The sequence below is a fragment of the Gossypium raimondii genome, chromosome 12 (genome assembly GCF_025698545.1).
Source record: "Gossypium raimondii isolate GPD5lz chromosome 12, ASM2569854v1, whole genome shotgun sequence".
NCBI lineage: Eukaryota > Viridiplantae > Streptophyta > Magnoliopsida > Malvales > Malvaceae > Gossypium > Gossypium raimondii.
Window position 1 is genome coordinate 2,246,720 of NC_068576.1, and position 25,244 is coordinate 2,271,963.

General features: G+C 30.4%; 4 protein-coding genes across 7 annotated transcripts; 3 read left to right on the top strand and 1 right to left on the bottom strand.

The window, feature by feature from the left end:
* Window positions 1–254: 254 nt before the first annotated feature.
* Window positions 255–922, top strand: LOC105762761 (phytosulfokines). The gene is made up of 2 exons (XM_012580645.2): window positions 255–458; window positions 567–922. The coding sequence occupies exons 1-2, from the start codon at window positions 330–332 to the stop codon at window positions 702–704; spliced, it is 267 nt and encodes an 88-aa protein (XP_012436099.1). The 5' UTR covers window positions 255–329; the 3' UTR covers window positions 705–922.
* Window positions 923–17,661: 16,739 nt separating this feature from the next.
* LOC105762762 (uncharacterized) lies at window positions 17,662–20,974 on the top strand. 4 transcript variants are annotated; one of them, XR_001124024.2, is made up of 11 exons: window positions 17,663–17,976; window positions 18,063–18,136; window positions 18,294–18,436; window positions 18,512–18,558; window positions 18,672–18,780; window positions 19,112–19,173; window positions 19,445–19,559; window positions 19,829–19,992; window positions 20,085–20,160; window positions 20,463–20,541; window positions 20,743–20,974. XR_001124024.2 is itself a non-coding variant. In XM_012580647.2 (9 exons), exons 1-8 carry the CDS (start codon window positions 17,806–17,808, stop codon window positions 19,978–19,980), a joined length of 873 nt encoding a protein of 290 aa, XP_012436101.1. In that variant the 5' UTR covers window positions 17,662–17,805; the 3' UTR covers window positions 19,981–19,998; window positions 20,085–20,321. The 4 variants fall into 4 exon arrangements, 2 of the variants coding, with proteins under 2 accessions (XP_012436101.1, XP_012436102.1); XR_001124025.2 differs by lacking the exon at window positions 20,463–20,541; XM_012580647.2 differs by lacking the exons at window positions 20,463–20,541; window positions 20,743–20,974 and having other exon boundaries at window positions 17,662–17,976; window positions 19,829–19,998; window positions 20,085–20,321.
* On the bottom strand, window positions 20,459–20,947 carry LOC105762763 (uncharacterized). Its single transcript, XM_012580652.2, has one exon. It carries the CDS (start codon window positions 20,945–20,947, stop codon window positions 20,459–20,461), a length of 489 nt encoding a protein of 162 aa, XP_012436106.1.
* Window positions 20,975–22,314: 1,340 nt separating the features above from the next.
* LOC105762764 (uncharacterized) lies at window positions 22,315–23,196 on the top strand. The gene is made up of 3 exons (XM_052625160.1): window positions 22,315–22,679; window positions 22,770–22,816; window positions 22,896–23,196. Exons 1-3 carry the CDS (start codon window positions 22,421–22,423, stop codon window positions 23,028–23,030), a joined length of 441 nt encoding a protein of 146 aa, XP_052481120.1. The 5' UTR covers window positions 22,315–22,420; the 3' UTR covers window positions 23,031–23,196.
* The last annotated feature ends 2,048 nt before the right edge of the window (window positions 23,197–25,244 follow it).

Below are 25,244 nucleotides of genomic sequence, written 5' to 3' on the forward strand. Positions count from 1 at the left end.
AATTAAAAAAAAGAAAAGAAAATGGAGTTTCTAGAACCACTAGTGCCAAAATTTTCAAGGATACATACATTTAAGTAATTAAGATGAGGATACCTTTCTCCAGAATAAATGATTATTTTTTAATATTTTTATCAAAGTACAAATGGGAATCTTCTATAATAATATTGATAATTGTATTTTATTACCCACTTGCCCTTCAACCTTCTTTTCTTATTTGCCCTTGAAAGTTGAGATTTTGTATATAAATTAACCCACCCCTGCACGGTCGTTTCAACCCATCCTTTTCTCCCCCAAAAACTCACCTGAGAAACAAAGCAGGAAAAGAAAATATGAGTTGCAAGGTCAGCGCCTTCTGCATGATCCTCTTCCTTCTCTTCTTCACACTATCTTCTGCAGCTGCTGCCGCTCGCCCACTTCAGCATCCCAATCCCAGTACCCCAATCCAAACCCAGAATCCGGTATCTATGTTTCTATCTTTTAATCTGCTTTAAAAGAAACCCTTTTTTTCAGTTTGATTCGGTTCATAATATCATTTTTCTCATGAATTGCTTGTGAAAACATGTCAGGATACGGAAACAAAGAGGGGTGAAGTGGATGATGATATCTGCCGAGGGATTAAAGAAGAAGAAGAAGAAGAATGCTTGATGAGAAGAACACTTGCAGCTCACGTTGATTATATCTACACCCAGAAAGCAAACCCTTGACAACCTCTCTTTTTCATATTTATTTCATAAACCATATATACTTTTTTATCAGGTTTTAGTTGGAAAAATATAGTGTTTTCTTGTGGGAGAATTTCCCTGGTTGTTGAACCAGTATTGTAATACATGGCATAGAAGGAAGATACTAGTGAATATTTTATTTTATACGTTACAATCATTTTAATTACCCAACGTTATATATCCAAAGATTTCTTATGTAATTTTAGGAAGGAAAGGCAAATTAATGGAATATAGGCGTGGGTTTGGTTCGGATTTGAAATATAGGTTTAAAATTTTGTCAAAATCTGTTTATATTTGTAAATAGATAACATTTTGTTCATAATATTTTTAAAAATTTTAAATATATTTTTATTTATTAAAATTTAATATATAGTGATTTTAACAATTTTAATATTTACATCATAGTAGTAGTGATATTATATACTACTATAGATTTAACTTTTATGTGTTATAATTTTCATAATATATAAAAATAGCATAACATAAAATATTACTAACTTAAAAAAGAATCGAGTCGGGCCGAGCTCAGAATCTTGAATGTTCAAGCCTAAATTTGGCCCATATTTTAAATAGGCTTAATTTTTTTGTCCAAGTCTATTTTTTGGGTTTAATATTTTTGCTCAAATCCTCTCAAATATTGAGTAAACTATGCAATAGGGACCAATAGGAAAATTATCCCTTTTAATTACTTCAAGAGAACAATAATACAGAAAAGGCTTTGCCAAAACCTATAAAAATTAATGGAAGGAATGATTATTCATAATTAAGCATGCTTTGGAGTTTGGACAATCCTTCTTGCATGCTCTTATTAAAAGTATTAAGCTACTTTCTGAAAAATGTAAAATTTATGATATAAACTTTTTCTTTTTTGGTAATTTATTACATGTTAGATGTTTGACGTATTTTATTAATATTTTACAAAATGAAGATAGGATTTTATACTTCTTTTCAATATATAAAAGCTTAAAACAAAATTGAATATAAAATATAAAACCAATGTAATTAAATATAGAGATAAACATTAAATTTATACATGAGCTTTCTTTTAGTGTACAATTTGATACATGAAATCTTATTTGGTGCAATTATATAAATGAAACTTGTATTTTCGTTCATATTTATACATAAAATTTTTATTTTGATTCAATTGTACACATTTAAAAAAATGAACTGTAATACCCCATAACCGACCTAGACGACAAGGCCAAGCCTAAAGAGTTACAACGAATAACAATCAAAACACAATCTACAATTTATATGAAAACTCTTTTAAAGTCATATCAAGTTTTAATAAAGACAAACCAGTAATTCGTGATTGTCATCCAACTAACTGAAACTACTAAACAACTAACAATTATTAATAATGCTAAATGGTGTAAAACGCATAACTAAGCTCCCCATCTGTTGACCCGTTTAAGTCTGTGATTTACCTGAAATTCATTCAATAATAATTGAATTAATATATACATATTCAATAGGATATCAGTAAAACCAAGACATAGGATATCAGTAAAACCAAGACATCCAACTGCAGATGTTGACTCAAAATCAGGAAATAGTTCATTTAGTTACAGATCAGAATCATACAAACATATAACAGTTTAGACTATAGTCAGATGCAGAGTAGAACATAACAACTGCAATTACTTAATACTAGCCGCTACACACCATCTTCGACCAACCCAACACACCAAATAGGGTATTTATTACCCTTCTAGCCCTACACACCACACAGTGTCGGTCTAACACGTTTCAGAGAATGCAGTCTAGCTGCTAGATCAGAACACAGATACCAGTGATTTAACCACTATTTCAAAATAGAATACTTCCTCCTGATTCAATTCCCACCCAATGCACATGCAGACTTCACATGACAATTAATACAGAGTTTTATGCGAATACTCAAATATCGCTTATACTCGAATACAATAAATCAATTCCATTAACATTAGACACAATACCTACGTTGATAATTAGTACTCAAGTTTCAGATCACAGGATATCAATTTATATAGTCTAATTCAGTTCAAACGGCCTCACAGAAGGCTTGCATTTGGTTCAAGCAATGCTCAGGATATGAAAAAATTTCGTGAACTGGCCCACATACCCGTGTGGTCTCACAAGGCCTGGGTAGTAGGCCCGTACGATTCCACATAGCCTGCACACGCCCGTGTGCTTGCCCGTGTGTCTTACACGGCCTAACACACGGCTGTGTCCTCCGCCCGTGTACTCATTATTTTGTAAACAGTGAGCTACACGGTCTGGACACACGCCCATGTCTTTGGCTCGTGTGAACCGTACACTATTAAAGCCACACACGATCTGGACACACGTCAGTGTCCCTTGCCCGTGTGGGTATTACCTGGTGAACAGTGAGTTAAACGGCCACACGGCCTGTCATACGGCCGTGTGGTGTCGATAGTCATATTTTTCGGCGTCCAAAATTCGTAAAAACTTGGGTTTTAGGTACACACCTGAAGTAGTTTCGAAGCCGGAACAACGTAGAAGATTCCTGAGACCTAAAATGAATAGTCCATAACCAATTAAACAATAATTCAAAACAACATTAAGATCATTACACAACCACCCTCGTTGAAACGTTTCAACACAAGAAAATCCTAAATCGCGTAATAATTACCTCCGCACCACCACAATCACGAATCTAGGACATTAGAGGGATCGTTATTTTTGAGACCTTCCCCTAAGGACAACAACCGAACATATAATCAAAAGTTTCAAATCGTTTACGTGAAAACTACACTTGGCAAGGAAGGCAACAACTAATGTTTTCCAAAGTTGAACAACCGAGCGCAGAAAATTAACAGAACTCAAACTTAGCCGACAACGGTAGCAAACAAGATGTATGAATCTAAGTAGCGATTGAACAGAAAAGAAAAAGAACTCAAAGGGAAAGAAACGAAGAAAGAAAGAAGAAAAGGAAAGGAAAGAAAAAAAGAAATGGAAAGGTAGGGAGAAGAAGGAACGTTTAATTTAATTTAACCACTGATCAAAACTCTGACATTAAGCAAAAATATTATTTGACGCACACACTGAGACTTGAACACAAGACTAGAGGGTATACAAACACTTAACTATTAAACCAATAGGCTTATTCTTGACACTAATTCAAACAGAATAAAATCTAAGTCAATGGCTCAGGAATAGAGGTTAGTTCAAATTAAAATAACAAAACCTCTAAAACCACATTTCAAACCCTTGACCTCAAACACATAAGCAAAGCACATAGCCACAAATACAAGGACTCAATTACAATAGAATCCAACAATCAAACACTCAAATTTTTGGAGAGTTACATGAATACATATATTGCTAACCAGTAAGGTGAGGAAAAGATGAAGATGGTGGTTGAACAGAGGAGAGTGGAGTGAAGGCTAGGGAGAAATTTTGGTTTTGGGAAGAGTTGGGGGGATAAGAAAGAATGAGTGTTTACATGTGCCTGTATGAGTTGTTTGCATGGTCCTTTTATAGTGGGGTTAGGATACGTGTCCTAATATCACTGACTTGGAAGTCTGATTTGATACTTTTGGTAGTGACAGTGATGCTACGTCATAGGATGAGACATTTTAGGGTGACTAGTGATTAATTACCCTGGCCTCCACGTGGTCCTTAAATATTCTTAATAGAGGTGTCTCTTGTCAAAGTTCGTTGAGTTGAGGTTCGTGAACTAACCCAAGGTTTGTAGTGTCACTGATTTTATTGGGAGACACGTGTCTAGTCCCATATGGGTATAATGCGAGGTTTGCAAGGTATGTTGGGAGATTCGTGAGGTTCGCTACATGAGGTATACCATACATTTATTTTCATATTAGATTAATATAATTGTTTATGTATGTATTATCCAATATAAAATGGTGCCAATTCAATATTGTTGTTGATAATTTTTAAAATTGAATCAAATTTTACAAAATCAAAATTTCATGTATAAAATTTTACAAAATCAAAATTCATATATAACATTACATATTGAATCAAAATCACGTATAATTTTAATATTTATCGTTTAAAATATATTATTTATAATATATAACTATAATTAAAGCCATCCCCAAGCATCGGGGTTGCTTGATTTAAAATTTGAAATGATGATATTAGGACAAGTAAGCAGTGTCATTGATTAATGTTTTGTAGTTAATTTAGATAAAAGTGAAAAATGTTTAATTTAAATTAGAACATGATTTTCATTCACGTTATGTTGTTTTCTTTTTAGTATTGTGCTTTGTGTTATACATATTTAAATCATTTATATTTATATTATGTATTAAAATTTATTTTGATAAAAGTATTGGGTATAATGATAAATTAATTTGCATTTTCAATTCGAACTTAAAAAATGACATTGTTGAGAGGGTACGACCACAAACCACCAAAAAAACAACTATATCTTCATGAACTATAAAACAAACATGAAAAACACACAACTCGCTAAATACATGATTTTTTTTACCTAAATTACTACTTTTAGTTTTTACTTTAAATTTCTAGTTTTAATAATTTATTTTACTTTTTATGGTATTTAAAAGAATTATTTATATGTTATCTTATAAGATTCATATTTAATTTGATTGAAAATAAATTAAAAGATTAATTGTTAATTTATTATTGCTTGGTGTTTCTAATTGGATTGTTGAGTATGGTATTTGACCTAGAAAATTAAATAAAATAAATTTATTTTATTAACTATTTTTAATTTAGAAGATTCCAAGTATTTTATCTTTTAAAAGTTTTCAACTATTTTATTTAATTATTAAATGATGTATTTAAAAGATGTTAACTTATGAGTTGATTAAGATATGTATTATTAGAACATTCTAAAATATTATTTTGTTGATTAGTTATTTTACACAATTTTATTAAAAAAGGATCATTTCCTACTTTATTTGTAAAAATAGGTCACTTTAAACTTTAACTCAAAACGCACCTACGTGGAAGCGCTGACAGGTATGCACTTTTCCCGTGTCAACAAAAACGAGCTGATGTGAACGCACTTTTGCCCGTTCTCGAATTAAATTTTCAAAAAAAATTATTTTTTTAAATATTATAAAAATTGACCAATTTTTTGAAAATTTACGAGAATAAACCTTTATAAAGGCTCAAAGTGACAACACCATTTTTTTTAAGGTGTCACCAATTAATATGGAAATAAAATTTACAAAACAAATCTTTATATAGACCCAAATTCTCATTTACTTTGTTTTCTTAAGCAATGTGGGATATAAGATATGTGTATATATAGACTCATGAATAGGTTTGCAGCTTGTTCCTAAACAATGTAGGATTCCTTCCTCTTTTAACTAACGACATGAGATTAAATGCTACACTATATTTTATACTTTTTTTACTTAGAGTTTAAATTTTTTTTACAAAAGTTAACATTTGTTACATTATAAATAAAACTTTTAAACTCTATAAGTAAAAAATTATAAAATATAAAATGAGTATGGTAAAATATTAAAAATAAATATTTAAAAATTACTAATAGTTGAGTGATCATTTTGTAAGTTTTATAATTCGATAGCTAAAAATCATAGTTAAGTGACTACTAATGTAATTTAATCTAGATATAAAATATGAAAAATAATTATTATATTTTATGTATATTATATATTTCTATAAAAACTCATTTAACATAATTATATACTATGTTTAAATAGATTATCTATCTAGTCAAAATACATCTGAAATTAAATTAAAATTAGAATTAAAAAATTAATGAGTATGGTAAAATATTAAAATAAATAAATATTTAAAAAGACATATCAATTTTTAAAATTAAAAAATATATGCTATTTGAGTACCAAATACTCACCATTTATTTATTAATCAAACATTTATAATATAAATAAAATTAAAATATAAAAATTAAAAGTATAACTTCTAAATTTAAATAATGGAAAATTATTTTAAAAATTAGAATTGCATTGATATTAACTTCAAACATTTAAAATTGAATAGAAGATTATTGCATGTACAAGTTTCATATGTGCAATTTGTTCTTTTTAAATAGTTCTTTTGTATATGCTAACAATTCTAAAATGCAACAAGATTAAAGATCTCAAAAGATAATTTTATAATATGAGAAAATGTTAACAAAATATAAAAATATAGAAATTGTTTTGTAAAAAATTATAAAATATAGTGTAGCATTTAATCTCATGTTGTTAGTTAAAAGATGAAAGAATCCTACATTGTTTTGGAACAAGTGTAAACCTATTCTCGAGTTTATATATACACAAATCTCATATCTCACATTGTTTAAGAAAATAATGGAAATAAGACTTTGGTCTATATAAAGAATTGCTTTGTAAGTTTTATTTTCATATTAATTAATGGCACCTTAAAAAAAAATAGTGTTGTCACTTTGAGCCTTTATAAAAGTTTATTCTCGTAAATTTTCAAAAAAATTGGTCTATTTTTATAATATTTAAAAAATGACCTTTTTTGAAAATTTAATTCGAGAACGAGCAAAAGTGCGTCCATGTCAGTGCGTTTTTGTTGACACGGGAAAAGCACATCCCTATCAGCGTGCTTTTATGAAATTTCCCCTTAAAATGCTTCCACATAGACGTGTTTTGGGTTTTTTTGGCTCATTCCGATAAATAACGTTTAAAGTTTACGAAAATGGGCCCTTTTTAGTAAAATGGTTGTTATTTTATTTATATGATTAAATTTTATTTTTTAAGATGTTTGACTGTTGTATTTAAATTTTATATATAGTTATCTATATGATAACTCAAGAGTCCATTTGAAATTTATGTCTAACATAATAAAAGAATCAAAGTTAAAAATATTTTATTAATTATTTTTATTTTATTAATGATTTTATTAATGTTTGAAATGTTACGTTTTAGTCACTTACATTATCGTATTGTAACACTTTAGTCACTGAGAATTAATTATCGTTAACAATGTAACGGTAAGTTGAAGTGGCACATTAAATCATCATTTCAAATAAAAATTTTAGGTTAAATTATACAATTAGTCCCTGTATTTTTCCATTTTGAGCAATTTTATTTATTTTCTTTGAACTTTTTTTTCTTTATCTTCCATTCTCTTCTCTTTCTCCTTCTATTTTCCTCCCTTTCTTCATTTCTTTTAACATAATTTTTCTATGTTTTTCATTTGCCAAAACTAGTCCTTATACTTTTTGTTGACACCATTTTTTTGGATGGAAAACGGGGTCGACTTGGGTTTTGAAAAAATGAAAACGAAAGTGGGAGTCACTACCAATCTTTTTTGATGAGGTGTGATCGGGTCACCTTTAAAAGCAGTTGTTTTTAATAAACAATTTAATTTTATTAAAACAACGAGTTTGGTCTACGAAATTCAGAAAATGGGTTCGGGAGTCGGTTACATATGAGGAAGGATTAGGACCCTCGATACGCCCAAAATTGGTACCTAGTTGATTACTTAATGTCTTAGTGTCGAAAAACTGAAAACTTTAAAGAAATTTAAAAATACGATCCTTGTATTAAAATGTTGAAAATTTTGGGAAAATGGCATATTTCACGTTATTCGAGAAAAAGAATCATATCCAGTAAGTTAGGACACAATGTCTCGAATTCTCGAAACGCGAATGAAAAATGCTTATTTGAAAGATATTTAACTATCTTGGATTAAAAAAGGGATCACGACCAGTAAGTTAGGGCACGATCCTTTTTTAATTTCCGATATCGTTTAAAACTTGAGTTTAAAAAAAAATCGTGTAATAAAGTTTAAAAGAATATTCAATTGTTTAAATCAAATGAAGAAATCACAACCCAATACGTTAGGGCACAATTTCTCAAAATATTAAACATTGAATATTGCATTTATTTCGAAAAAACCCTCGTCTCGAGAAAACAACGTGTCACATCCAATGCGTTAGGACACAACGTATTGAATTCTCGATACGAACTTTTTATCATTTTTAAAAGAGTAATCTCGATTATTTAAATTCAACGAAGAAAATCGAAACCCAATACGTTAGGGCTCGATTCTCTCGAAGTTCCAAATGCCGAGTATTACTCATATTTTTAAAATTTCTTCTTTTTTGAAATCTAGATAAAAATAGGTGTAATGGAATAACAATAATGATGATGTAATTAAAATAATACAAGTAAAGGCTACGAAGTAAAATAAATACAGAGACGAACTAATATAATATACAATCACAAGCATATAAGCAATAAAATTAAAACATTCATTCTAAATAATGAAAATGTAAATGAAGAAATGAACAAAGAAAATGTATAAAACTATAAATATATATATATATATATATATATATATATATATAGACATATATATGTATTCGTGAAAGAAAAAATGTCTATGGATATATATATAGATATGTAGATAAATTATAAATTATAAAATATAAAAATATGAGTATGTATGTATATATTAAATGAGTTATAAAACTATGTACATATATAGATATATATATGTATATATATTATAAAATATATGTACAACGTATGTAAATTATAACGTATATAAAGTATAGAGGTATGTATATATATAAATCAAAGATATACATGTATATGTATATATAATTAAATCTAAAATTTAAAAAAAAGTATAAATGAGCAAATAATAATAATAATAAATTTGTTAACAAAATAACCAAAATAATGAAAAAGGATCAAATTGAAATTTTAACACAAAATTTGGGGTTAAATCTGAAATAAATTAAAATAGGACCTAATTGGATGTGCAAATAACTGGGAGGGACCAAACAGGAAATATTCCCTATTTCCCCAAAACGCGCAGTTCCATCAAGGACCAAAATGAAAACGCAACAAATTACGGGGTGCAATTGAAAACAACAAAAACGCTTAATTGAAAAATCAATAAAAAGGGGAAGGGCTAAAAGTGAAATTAGCCCTTCAACAGAAAAACACGCGGATCTGAGGGCATCTGGGTCGGATCTCGGGTTGGCCTCCTAAACGGCGTCGTTTTGGGCGTTCTGGGGCTAAGCCAAAACGGCGCCGTTTCATGCCCCTATAAATTTCAAAAATTTTGCTAAAATCTTCATTTTTCCCCTCTTTCACAAAAAAAACTTCAGAATACTCTTTCAACTCTCCCTTTCCCTGGGCATTGCCTAGCATCAGGGCAACACTTGCTTGCAGGTTGTTGCCACGGCCACCGTATTACTGTGGCGAAAAAGTTCAACAAGGTTTTTTTTACTTTTTTAATATGTTATGTATATATATATATATATATATATATATATGTATAGTTTAAAATAAAAGAAAAATAATAAAAAAATTTCGAATGTAAATAATCCAAAACCGAAAATAATGAGAAAAAAAAGGACCTTTTTATTGCTTTTTCTTGAATCTTTTTTCTCTTCTCTTTTGAATAGATTTTTTTTAAAAAAAAGAAAAAAAAACCCCCTGATTACAGTGATGAGCCCCCCATTTTGTTGTTTACCAATCGGCTTTATAGCCGAAAGAAAATAAAAATGCCATCTTTGCTATTGTCCTCTGTTTTTTTGCTTCTGTCTTTTTGCTTCTGTTTTTGCAGGAGTAGGTGCGGCGTCAGAGAGCAGGTGGCTGAAGGGACGTGTGCGGCGGCCAGCAGAGCTAGGGGAAGAGGGCTGCAGCGCTAGGGTTTGCTTAAACGTTTTAGGGGTTTTGGGCTAATTGGGCTTTTAATTTTTTGTTTTTTTGGGCCTGTTATTTTGTTAGGTTATTTGGGTTTGGGGCGAAATGGGCTTGTACACTTTTAATTTTTTGAGCAATTTAATTTTTTTATTTCTTTATTTTCCTTTTTTTCTTCCCTTTTATTTTTCTCTCTCCTCATATTCTTCACTGCAGAAGCATAATCTTTGCCCAACAAATAAATCAAGTCATTGTTTCTTTTACATGATTCCTAAATTGAATTTCACTCAGAACTGAATATCAATCATTCTTAATCAAATCTCGACTTGAATATAACCCACTTTTAAAAATAAAATTGGATCTAACTAATCAATATAAAAAATCATATCATTAAGCAAATCTAAATATAAATTGAATTCTTTATATTTAAAATAAAATCTTTCCATTTCTAAACTTTTACAAAATCGTATAGATTATTTCTTTCATTTTCTTTTATTTTCTAATGAATAAAATTAAACAAATGATAAAATTTATCTAAACTTTCTTGGATATCACAAGCAAGCTTGATTTGAAGTAGAGCATGGATGAACGGAAGAGAGAAAGGGAGTACGGAACCAAATTGGTTTGGGTAAAGTTGAGAGTAAGTTTCGTATGGTGGTCATTTTAGTCATTGAGCGTGTAGAGCTCATTTGAAAAATCCGTGAAATAACGTAATTTCGAGAGGCCAAGAATGTTGTAGGTAAGATAGATAAGGTGGCCGTGGGGGTTGGTTAAGAGGTTAAGGAAACAGGCTCAGGAAACTTTGTTGAGGGTGGACTATCATAAGTCATGACTGAGGAGGTTTTCGAATGAGGCAAGCTTGGGGACTAGGTCATTGAGAGATCCAAATTGGTTCGTTAAAACTATGATAGGTGATGAGAGTTGGTAATTGTGGGGTGAGAATATGCGAAGCAAGTTTTATTTTGGTTTCAGTTTTTGTCTTTTATTTTTTCATAAACATAAAAAAGTTTTAACAAATGGAAAATATAGAAAAACTACATTAAAAGATATGGAGAAGGGAGGAAAACAGAGGAAGAAGCAAAAGAGAATGGAAAAAAAAAGAAAGTTAAAAGAATATAAAAGAAAAAAATTAAATTGCTCAAAACAAAAAGATATTGAACCAATTGTATAATTTAACCTAAAATTTTTGTTTGAAATGATGATTTAACGTGTCATGTCAGATGCCCGTGTTTCTGTTTTGGTCACCAAACTTAAAAATTTTCAATTTAGGAACTAATGTTTGAATTTGATCCTGTTTTGGTCATCTGCTATTAAATTGATAACAAAAAACCTTTTTCTAACTGGTATAATAACACATTTGGTCCTCAATACTTACATATTCTATCAATTTGATCTTAATTCTAAATAATTCAATAAATTTAACTCTTCACATTTACAAACTCTTTTAATTTGATTCTCAAACTTCCTAACTAAAGCTTTCACTTTTAAAATAAATACATTCCACATCCATTAATTGTTTTATTTATGGTTGAAATTATCCAATTCGGTATATAACCCTTTTGCTTTTTTCTTAAAGAAGTTATTGTTGGAGATTAATAAAACACCGTTAAAATAATATAAAATAAAAATTTTAAAAATATAATATATAATAAAATTATATAAATGATTAATATTTGTAAAATATTATTTTTCACTCTAACTAGCATTATTTTAGTTTTTTTATTAATTTGGTAAATGATTTGTCACTAAGGGTCTGTTTGATTGACGGAATTGATTTTCCGGAAAATCATTTCCAACTTTTCCAGCGTTTGATTGGCGGAAAACATTTTCCATTTGGAAAATGAACTCCAAAACAAGGGAAAATGGGTTACATTTTAGGGAAAATGTCTTACCCTTTCAATTTCCGTAAGACATTTTCCGTGCTCTCCTCTCTATCGCCTCCTTCATTCCTTCCTTTATTTTCGGTAGAAAACTGCTTCTATTTATCGATTTTCCAGTAACTTGTTTTTTTAATTATTCAGTACTTGTTTTTTTAACACAATTACAAATAATTTATTTGATATTAGTTTTTTTAATTTATAACGATTAATATTGTAGCTTAATAATTGAGTATTATTATAAATAAATCATTGCAATGTATGTAAAAATAATTTAAAATATAAAAATTTATTAATATATATTAATATATGTAAAACAACTTTTCCGAAAAATATTTTCAAAAATCTGCCAAGCAACAGAAAATATTTTACAGAGATTCAATCAAACACCGAAAATATTTTCCAAGAAATCATTTTACAGAAAAGTAAAACATTTTCCGAAATCATTTTACGAAAATATTTTATTGTCAATCAAACAGACCTAAATCAGATTATAAATGATAGATATTGTTTATTGCGGATTTAAATATTAAAAATAAATAATTAAAATAAATAGAACACATAATAATCTTTTAATCGGGTTATAAAATTGAAAAATCATTACCAATGTAACAAAAGAAAATTCAATTAATTCTTTCATATTTTTTCTTATGAAAATTAAATGTTCATAATTTTTCTTATATAATTATTGATTGAAAAATTGGATTTTTCATAGTCATATTTTCTAACTCTAGATTTAAGTTCCAATTACAATGACTATCTTCAAGACTATTTCTATGTATCTTGAAGGAAATATCATACGGTTAATGACAAAATTAAATCTAAAGTGGTCATTTTAAAGGTTTTCTCAATTTCTTTGGCTCGGAAAATGGCCCCGTTAGTTGAGAGAAGTTTTTTTATTCTTATATTTTTTGGGTTTTAAAAATTTATAGATGAGAAATGCCTTTGTTTTAAAAGCTAAAAGCTTTGGTTAGGAATTTTGAGGATCAAATTGATAGAACTTGCAAATGAGAAGAGTTAAATTTATTGATTTATTTAGAATTAGGATAAAATTGATAGAATATGTAAGTATTGATGACTAAGTGTATTATTATACTAGTTAGAAAAAGACTTCCCATTATCAATTTAATTACAAGTGACCAAAATAGGAACGAATTGAAACATTAGTACCTAAATTGAAAATTTTTAAAGTTGAGTAACCAAAATAGAAACACGGACATAATTGGGTGACCATTTGTATAGTTTACCCAAATTAAAATATATATAAAAAAGTGGCTGACTTTTCAAATTTAGATTAAATCTCCTTTGTAATTTTCATCCCCTTGTTTGTTTTATGTAATTCCTTTGTCGTCTTGATCGTATTTTCCAGATCATTAATGTTCATTGAATAATTAATAAACAAAAGCTAATTCTTCAATATTATTTTATTTAACTATAATTATGTATAGATTTAATTTGCTTCGATATATACATAAAATAATAAATTTGCTTTTCACATAATTAGTCTGTTCTTGTAGCACGTTTTTTTCTTCTTTTGTTTTCTCTTTCCTTTGTTTTCTTTACCCTCTGTTTCGCGACTTTCTCTGGTTTGGGTTCTATTGTGTGCTCTTCTTCATGGAGAACGAATTGGTCGGACTATCCTTTGATGACGGTGAAGAGGAAGTATGGCAAGTTCCTTTGGAGAGTAGGCGTTAGTCTCATCCTAGGAGTTGTCTTGTGAGGAGTTTCCTCATAACCAACGTTGTGAGCTTTCAGTCGATGCAAAATACGCTAACAAATCTATGATACCCAATAGGTGGTGTTACTATCTCAAATTTCAAGGAGAAACCGATCCTGTTCTAATTTTATTATGAAATTAATATACAACAAGTATTGGACGGGGAATATTCGACTTTCAATAATCATATTCTTATCATTCATTAATTACGAGACATGGACAATACTATCTAAGTATCGTTTTTCTTTTGTGATTTTTTGGATTCAAATTCATGATGTTGCTCATGGGCTCTTTTCTTAAGCTATGGCTTGTGAGTTTGGTTAGTTGGTTGATTATGATGGGAAAGCTATTTTCAAAGGGTTTCATACTTAGATGAGAGTTAGGGTTTTCCAATGAAAATATAAAAGGAAGATGTTACAGACATGGGCTTGGAATAGATGAGAACCCAGTCATAAATACTTACATTTTCTGTTGAATATTAACATAATTTCTTTGCATAATCATCCTTCGCAACAATCCATTATAATACAAATTCTAAAAATTAAATATTTATATTATACTACTTTATCTTTTTAATCATAGTATTTATACAACGGTCTTTTTTTTATCTCAATCATTTTAAAAATAATTAAATATTAAAATGAATTATCCTACAAATTAATTATCGAAATGGGTCGTTTATTACAATATTTTTCGGCACCACATGGATTTTTTTAAATAATTTTTTATTGGTGTCGTCATACACATTGACAGCACCAAACTAAAATATAATTAGTGATTATATTCATTATATTATAAAGTATCTATTTTAGCTTAGGTGGTAGAGTGTGGTTTTTAATTACGTGGTTGAGTTCAATACCCACAGATAACATTTTTTTGACAAAATTAAATTATTTGTGGGAATTGATCCCACAACCACATGGTTAAAGACTACACATCCTACTAGCCGAACTAAAATAAACATTTTATAATATGATAAATATGATAACTAATTATATTGTAGTAATATTTTTTTTTAAAAAACCCATGTGGTGCCGCCAACCAGTCAGGAGGCATCGAAAAATATCGTAGCAAATGACCAATTTCGATAATTAATTTGTAGGGTGACCCATTTTAATATTTAATTATTTTTTGAATTATTAAGGTAAAAGAAACCTTAAGCAATGTTATAAAATTCTTACCATATTTTTAATAGAGAAAAATAATATATTTTAATTAATATACACAATCAATCCGCATTGCACAAGTAAGAAAACTAGTATATATATTTATATGAATGTATTTGTGATATATTTTCATGTATATATAATATATAATTTATTAACAAACTAAAATTAAACTATAAATGTATACGCAGAAAATATTTAAATAAATATATAATATATCTAGAAATTAAAATTAAACTATAAATATATATATGAAAAATATTTGAAAGTATCGATAAATTCAAAATGATACATAAAAATATCGATATTGGTATATACCAATACCAAAATAGAAACGATACCGCTATTAATATGTTAGTGAATATGTTGACATAATTATAGAAGTAGATTTGTAGGGATTAGTTGTTTTTTCTTTCCTTGTATAGGTATGTTTTCTCTGTATAAATTCTCTTGTACTAGTCATTGAGAAATATAAAGATAAATTAAATTCACTTTGGTTGTTCTTCACTTTCCTATTACTTTTTTTTAACAACAACAAAAAAAAAAACTCGAAGATCACTACCTCATATTAAATTGCATCCAAAATAACAATGTTATAGAATACATGTCAAAGTTCAAGTTACAACGCTTAGAAAGAAACCAATTACAAAGAAAATCGGCTAATTTGTTACAACCATGGTTAACCCATTTGATTTCACTTTCCTACTACTCTTTTAAAGGGAAGGTGAACTTTTTTCAAATATTAAATAGGGTAAATTTCATAAAATGTCATTAAACTATTAGTATATTTACGTTTTGGTTATTTAACTTTGAAAAATTATAAAATAGTCATTGAATTATTCAGAAGTTTTCATTTAAATCACTGAGATGTTAAATTTGTTGCTATATGGCATTCTCTATTCACATTGATTGTACCAATCGAAAGCTCTCATTTCCCTTTTCTTCTACAATTTAGGTTTTTTTTTTCATGAAATAACTTTGAATACCACGAATCTACCAATCAAAATCTAAACAACTTTCTTCTCCGATATATGATACTAACCGTTCGACTGACTTGGATCTAAGGTATGTTCTTCTACTTGTGGATGGATACTGATTCACCATATGGCCGTCAAATTGTCGCTTGGAGCACGCTAGCCGAACTTTAAAAAAAAAACTTAATAGTCCATTAACTTAAATGGAAACTTTTGAATAGTTCACTGGCTTAAATGAAAACTTTCGAATAGTGTAATGACCATTTTGTAGCCTTTTGAAGTTGAGTGACCAAAACGTAAACTTACTAATAGTTTAGTGACCTTGGGTGTAGTTACCTTATAAAATATGTGATAGTTTAAGGGTAAATTCCATTTAAGGTCACTAAACTATTAGTAAATTTACATTTTGGTCTCTCAACTTCAAAAAGTTACAAAATGGTTATTGAACTATTCAATAGTTTTCATTTAATTCATTGAGCTATTAAAATCATTGCTATATGGCCTTTGTTGTTCGCACTGCTTGCAATAATCAAAAGCTCTTCTTCCCCCTTTTTTTTCTACAATTTGTTTTTTTTCATGAAACAATTTTGAATTTTACAAATCTGCAAACTAAAATCCAAACAACTTTCTTTTTCAATCTCTAATACTGTCTATCATATCATCTTGGATTTGAAGTATGTTCTTCTACTTGTCATTAGATATTGATCCACCGTACTGATTGTCGAATCGTCACATGAAACTCACTAGCTAGATTAAAAAAAAAAAATAGCTCAATGATTTAAATAAATAATAGTTTAGTGGTCATTTTTATAATTTTTTAAAATTGAATGAACGAAATGTGAACTTACTAATTTAATGATAGTAAGTGTAGTTTACCAATAGTTTACCTAACCACTTTCTTTAGCATTTTTCGAAAAATCTATGGTACGCTCCGGAAAAAAAAGTGTATACCAAATAGAGGTGCTCATGGGCCGGGCCGGGCCGGACCCATAAAAAAAATTTCGGCCCGGCCCGAAATATGGCCCTAGAATTTTGCCCAGGCCCCGCCTGGGAAAAAAATCATAAGCCCGGCCCGCCCGCTTTTTAAATAAATACCAAAAATTTATTTTAAAAATTAAAACAAAATTAAAAAGTATTTTAAAAATATTTTAAAATTAAAAAATTAAAAAGTCTTTTAAAAAATTTTAAAATTTAAAAATTTAAAAAAGTATTTTAAAAGTATTTTAAAATTAAAAAAATTAAAAATAATAAAAATATTTATTATATTCGGGCGGGCGGGCCGGGCCCGGGGCCAAAAAAGTTGTGCCCGAGGCCCGGCCCGTTTTTTAATCAGGCCTCATTTTTTTACCCAAGCCCATATTTCGGGCCTATATTTTTACCCAAACCCTCCCATATTTCGGGCGGACCGTCGGGCCGGGCCGGGCCGCCTGGCCCATGAGCACCTCTAATACCAAAGTTCTAACACTTCGGTAACGTAATGTATTACTGCTACTCTACTTCTACGTAACTTGGCTCTGGCATTTTCGTGAGCAATTACTGAGCAACGCCTCATGCAAAGGAAAACGGCACCGTATTGCTATTGTTACTAGTTTTACTGCTACTCTGAAAACCCAAAAGCCAAAACCCGGAAAAAGTGAATTGCCTACCCCTGCTCGTTTTTTCCAGGAAAAGAAGAGAAAGAAATCGAGTTTCCGAGAAACCAAACGGAGCCTGAAGGGTTTTCTTTTTTTTTTGATGCTAGGAAATGCAAAGCTTAGGACCTTTACGACCTCGAAGCACAGTGCTGGTGAAGCGTCCTTGGCTTACTAAACCATTTAACTGGAGAGCACTCTCGTCTATTCCTCCTTCTGATTACTCCAACCAGTCTCGCGGTGGCCTGCCTCGCTTCTTCTCTGAAACTCTTCCTTCTTCCAAGGCAAAATCTTCTCTTTATTCAAGTATTCATCTCTTAACCACCACTCGAAATCTTTTTTCCAATTGTTTGCAAATTTATAAATGCAGGGCGGTGTTATTCGCGTTCAAGGAGATGAGTTTTGGCATATGACTAAAGTTTTAAGATTGAAAACTGACGACAGGTACTGCTTGTCATCATTCCATCAAACAATTTCATTTTTCATCCAAATTTGTAACACTGTTTTTTTTTCATTTTGTGTACTAAGCTTATAGAAACTCTGGGTTTTGGTGCAGTTCTTTTAATATGTATTTGTTGAATTCTGGCGTATAACTATACAGGGTAGAGCTCTTCAATGGGAAAGGCGGTCTAGTAGAAGGGTTCATACAAAACATTGACCGTTCCTCTATTGATTTTGTGGCTTTGGAAGATCCAAAGCTTGTTCTTCCACAGACCCCACAGTGGCATATATTTGCTGCTTTTGGTATGTTATCGAGTTACAACAACAAAAATGGCAGTTAAAAAATGTGGTTCATTTGCTAAATCATTTCCTGTTTAGGTTCACTGAAGGGTGGTCGAGCTGATTGGCTTGTTGAGAAGTGTACTGTATGTCTTATGGAAATACAAACATTTCTACATACATGTATATTTCTTTTTATTTTGGTTGTGTAATTGTGTTACTTTTTGTCACTAATAATATTTTGTTCTTTACATTCTAGGAACTGGGAGCTAGTAGTGTAACACCTTTGCTCACACAACGTTCTTCTACCATCTCTGACAATCGGGTGGAGAGATTGCAGCGTGTCATTTTAGCAGCAGCTAAACAATGTATGTTTGATTTTACTTGTAATTACTACATGTTTTCTGTTAACTTTACATTTTATTTTCATGTTTGAAGTTAATATTTGCTTCAGTAGAAGTCTAGTTGGGATATATTGTGGCGTTGTGTCTTTTTCTCATCTTTCATTGCATTTTAGTTTCTTTCTTTTTATCTGTTGTTAGTTATTACTTTAGGTGTTCAATAATCTTGTGAATGTTGATGTTTTCTGCCTTGTATGTATTTGATTTCTTCTTCTTGTAGGTCAACGGTTGCATGAAATACTCTTGTGAATGTTGATGTTTTCTACCTTGTATGTATCGTGATTTCTTCTTCTTGTAGGCCAACGGTTGCATGAAATGAAACTGAATCATCCCATGAAGATTGATAATCTTATACCTCTTGTGAGTTCTTCCTTTTTTATATTTAAAGCTTTAGCTACTTCATCTGAAAGGTTTTATTTCTCTGATTCTGGTTTGCAGATTTTCACCATATAGCTTTATTAGCAAGCACCACAAGTTTACGAGTGATTACTGATTCTAGTACCTTAAAGATAGCTGTTTTAATATATATGCTTCGCATTGTTGTATTCGGGGTTGGTGTAATTTTTCTTTTTTTACGTCCTCATATATCTTACCCTTAAAATGCATTTTCTCCACTCCTTTTGCTTAATAGGTTGCCAAGTCGAAGCAGTCTTTTATAGCCATAGCAGAAGGTACTCCTCTAGTAAGTGCATTGACTTCAACAACAAAGGAATCTAGTGGGCTGATAATAGTCGGACCAGAAGGGGGTTAGTAATTTAGTATGCACATTATATTAGTCCAATACTTTTGCTGCATTTGCAGGTGTGAATGTCATCTATGGGAGGAAGCTGGCATTCTAATTGATTCTCTGTATAAATATGATAAATAGAAAATAAAGTTGTACTTTTTATATCTACTAATTTAAGTTTAGATTGGTTGAGATGACATTGGCATCAATAATTGAGGGCTTCTACTTTCTGCTTTATTTTGGGAAGTGTAAAGACAATTAGTATGACATGTGGTTCTGGTGCTTCAGACTTTACAGAGAAAGAGGTGGATTTGATTACAGAAGCAGGAGCTACAGCTGTTGGTCTTGGCCCTCATCGTTTGCGTGTTGAAACTGCAACTATAGCTATTTTGGCAACCCTTACTCTATGGTCTGGTTCTCAGCAAATCAGCAACTGCTAAGCACTTATGCAGGTAGAGGTAGTTCTTATTTTTTTGTCTCTTGCATTGGTGCTGCGACTTCTACATCATCTCAGTAACCTTCGTGTCTTCTTAATATGATGAAGATACTGCTGACAGTGGCCGGTAGAGGGAACAAGGAAGAGTACTTGCTTCTTTTTAGCAGAGATGTCAAGTACATTGGTAACTTTCATTTGTCTTCCATTCCTAATCAAGCATATTTATAAATTTGTACAAGGGTAAATGTTTTTTTTTCACTTTCAGAAAGGGAATGATTGCAGTTCATTTCATTTAAACTTGACTATGCTTTCTGTGATAATTTATTAGTTTTACACCTTTTTTCACACTTTTTTTTCTTTTTTTGTATGTGTATGAATATAGAGAAGCCAATCCCATTTAAGAAATGGATTGATTTAATCCAAAATACTCAATCTAATCAGTCTTTCACACACACACACACACATGTATTAATTGTCCTTCTCTAGAGATGCACTATCAGATTCCTCCTACGTGGATACATCAGATCTGCCATAGCAGAAATTTCATCTTCCTCAAAGAAACAAGGTTTGTCCTCATCAATTCTCCCAATCTTTCCAATCCCGACACTATAGCTTCTCCTTCCCATGATAGCTGCTGTTCCCATGGTTCTTCCATTCACCCTTGAGTGTTGTTCTCGTTGCATCTTCTGCTCTACTTTACCATCTATGCCATGCTTAGCTGTCACCCGTAGAAATTGTCTAAACTCTTCACCGTTGTTTGCCACAGAAGAACCGACACTAAAGCTCTTAGGCAAGCGTGGAGCTTCAGGAGGAGAATGACAAACTACCCCTTCACCGTAACCAAGCCTGCCAGAACAATCAACCATATTCTTAATGTACATGTCTCTTGCCTTGCATAGAATTCTGATGGGTAGACGTACTGTTTTCATCAACTTGCCTCGCTTGTTTGTTTTGCAACCTTCGCTTCTCATTTTTTTTAACCTGCCGTTCCCGTATAAGTTTTCAACCGTGTCGCCAATGATAAAGTCAATCGTAAAACAAAGGTAGTATCGGCAATGAACAAATTGCTTGTAGTGTTGAGGCAATTAAACGAGGAGGAAATGAAGAGGGTTTATATAAAGGTGGTGTTGGGAATCTGATTACCATATGGACATTTCTTGGAAGTAACTTCGACTCAAAGGTCGTTTAATTGAAATGGTAAGTAGCGCGTTGTAAACTACTTGAAATCATCAAACAGATATTAATGGAGACCAAGTAATAATAGAACAGGAAACAAAGATTTTTTTTTTTTTTGGAAAGAATCAGACAAACAAAGAGTTGACTAATAACGATCAAAACATAATTTAATGTTTGAATAGTTTAATGACTTCAAGTATAATTTACTTTAAATAATAAAAGAGATTAATATTTAATTCACTGTCAATAAAAAATTTATATTTATGAGCAGATTTTTAAACATTATTTTATGTTTATTTTTATTTCATTTATTACCCTTTAAATGAAACATGTCTCCTTAAATTTTATTTAATTTTAACTTAAAAACTTGGTTTACTACTAATTTAATGATTTTTAAATGATAAGATGACGTAGAGGAAAACTGAGTAAAAAACCGGTGTCTAGCAAATATTTTTTTATTGGAGAAAACGATTGATGCATGAAATTGACTTGTTCATGGTGAGAACAAGTAAAGTGAGGGTCCAAAGCATTTAAAGTCAGGGGGGCATAATACTTTTCATCCTTGTGACAAAAATCTGTGTTTATGTATGTATCATAGTTATATTAACTAGTTTGGGTGGATAGTTATACATATTTCAAATAAAATAAATAATTTATAAATTTACAAATCATTTCATATCAAAATAATTCTCTCTTTATTTCCAAATGCAAAAATGTTATATTCAAATAAGTAGCGGATTAAAATTTTATGTAAATTAATGAATTGGTTTTTATGATATATAAGCTTTATTCTTAATTATAAATAATAGTATGTATAAATTGCATTAATCTGTAAAAATTACATAGACTTTTTTTAGACTTTAAGTACTTCAAATTTTCTTTTGGTTATACTAGGCACTTAAAACATGATTCCATAACCGGAGTTGTCCCTGCTGTTACATCGGTAAAAAAAAACACCCGTCCGAACCACCGTCTTCTTTTATAAAATGCAGCCAGTTTTTCTTCAAATTGGAACTGATATTGAAGCGAATTAAGATTTTAGCAAAGATGAAGGGTACATTGATACAAATTTACTTGTCTTTGTTCCATCATTTCTTTTTGTCCTTTAGTGTCTTAACAAGGAGAAAGATGTAAATATGAACCGACTGGTGTAGAGCCAAATTACACAAGGAAACCTCATCCTTTTATCTCAATATCCTGAAAACAGAACGAGTGGCTGCCTTCTTCCTTGAGAGAAAAGAAAGAAGACAATGGTGTAAGGGTGTGCAATGGGTTCAATAGCACAAAGTGTTTTAATGGCACTGACTGTAACGGTCAACCAGTTTGCTTCTTCAAACGTGCTTGCAGTTCATAGGAAACAAGGCAAATCGCCATCCCCCACTTCTAAACCAAAACCAACCAATACAAAAACAATTACAGCCGCCGCAGCAAACGCTGGTGACACCGGAATTGCAAGGAGAGGTCTCATTTTATACGCCGTGGCTTCCGCTCCTCAACTCAATGATTCCAGAACCGAGCTTCTCAAAAGTACCGTACCCAGTTTTCTTTTGTTCCTTGGTTTTTTTTTTTTGTTTGGTAATGTTAAAAAGGACTGAACGAAACAGTAAAATTTGACAGAGTACTTGAAGAAAACAGAGGAAAACAAAGCCAAGAATGACAAAGAGGTATGCTTCTGAATTGGAATAATTTAAGTAAATGGCCCATTTTCTCCATGATTTGCTTCATAGTTTTTTTGGTTAGCAGAGAATGGAGAATTATTACAGGCGAAACTACAAGGATTACTTTGAATTCGTTGAAGGGACATTGAAAGGGAAGGACGAGCAGCAGCTAAGTGAAGCAGAAAAAGGTATTCTCGATTGGCTTAAAGCCAACAAATAAGAGATTCAGTCCATCCATCTTTGGACAAGTACAGGTTCCAGTTGTTAGATATTTGTAACTCAAGTATCATCACGCTGTTTTTGCTGCAAATTGTAGTTTTTGTTATTCAATAGATTTCTATTTGGTTATTTAATTTATAAAAAAAAGTCATAAATTAGTAATTAAATTATTTGAAAGGTATTTTTTAAGTTAGGTTGCTAAAACATGTTCGATGTCTCTACTATCGGTAAGTTTGTAATTTGATCATTCTAATTATTGATAAGTTTATACTTTGATCACTCAAATTTTACACCATTACTCCCTTACCCGATAATCTAAATAGTATTAACAACTCATGCCCCAAACTTTAGCAAAGTCACTATCAACCCCATGCCTAGCTCATCTCTAACTTGACCAACTTGTCAACCTTTATTTTTTAACCCACTTACTATTTCCCCTTCGGTCAAAGCCATAACTCAATAAAATCTATAATCAAGTTATTCACACACCCTTACCTCAAACGAGCGGCCAAAGGTTACCACAACCACAATCAAACCAAACAATAATGCAAAAAAAAAAAGTAAATAAAAAAGGGAAAAATCCTGTTTTGACAAGCCTCAAATAGGACCCCCAAAAGCAAAAGGATGGAATAAAATCAAAGAAAAGAGAACCAATATATATATATATATATATATATATATATATATATATATATATAAAGAGGCTCAAAGTACTGGATTCAGTCAAGAGTTAGCCGGAGAGATCCAAGCAATGGAGGCTCAATCGAAGAAGGTTAAAGAGAAAGTTTCGTTGAGAAGAGGAACATGTCAAAGTCAAGTGACCATTTGATTATGGTGGACGGGGATTAGAGAGCTTCTCTGTTAGGGCTTCAAGTTTAAATCAATGAAGTTTTAGGCAATTTCAATGAAAGTTAAACTATAAAGCTAAAAGAGGGAAAGACCTCTGGTTTGGTCTATTTCTTTTCTAGAGGTAGAGGCTAGGAGGGGGTGAGATTATTGGAATACGACTGTGAAGAAGGTCCCCTAAAACCCTAAAACAATCGAATAGTTTAGTGACTAACTTTTAAATTTTTTTTAAAATTGAGAGGCCAAAGTATAAACTTACTAATAGAGTGACATTGGGTGTAGTTTACCCTATGATGAATAACAAGTTAATAACCATCAGACATCCGTTAGCAACTTAATGACCTAGTGACTTAAACGATAAATTTCAAATAGTTCAATGATCAATTTGTAACTTTTTGAAATTGAGTACCAAAATGTAAACTTATTAATAATTGATTGACCTTGGTGTAATTTATACAAATATAATAGAGAAAAATTAAAGACTTTTAGGATGATATACACTTTTCTTAACGCATTTATGATTTGCTTTTAGAATATATTATAAGGCTTAAGTATTAAAGAAGCTCCTGTAAAATAATTTAAAAAATCAATTGAGCCATTCATCAAAAAGTGCAATTAATCGAACTCTTAATCGAAAGTAGCAATCAATTGATTCCTTGGAATATGGGTTTTAGTCGAAGCCTATGAACCGTTAAGTGTTGATGTAGTGGTTGACATGGTAGCAGAAGTGGAAAAATAATGATGTGGCGGCTAATGTTGCATTTGACATGGAAAAAATCTATCATGAAGGGTTTAATTACTTTTTAAAATTATTTTAGGAGGGCTTGATTGATTTTTAGAGATTGTATAAAAATTTTAAATAAATTATAAAAAGATAAAATATATTAAAAATTTATAAAAGAAAGCAACAGTTTTAAAAATATTTAATCATTTAATAACTTGTATAAATTTTTATATTTTCCTATTTTCATTATTTTTATAATATAATAATTTCTAATAATTAATATTATTCATTTCGTTTTCCTCACAAATTGCAATACATCATATCTCAATCTGGCTTTATAAATTTTCCTCGCATCACTTTTTTTCAACCAAAATCATTATTTATCACTCACATTAAGTCACCAAATACAAAATTCATTATCTTTAAAATCTCTTACTCGGCACCTCGTAATCACCATCACACTTTCAAACTCCCATTAAAACTAAATCCAGATCTTCTAAACAACAAAAATATAGATCAAATTTGCTGGTAATGTAATTCTTGAAAATATGGATCAAAATTTTTCCATTTATGAAATTATTTTATAATCATAAAACATGGCATTGGGAAAAAAACAGATAAATCACCCTACCTTAGTTTTTGAAA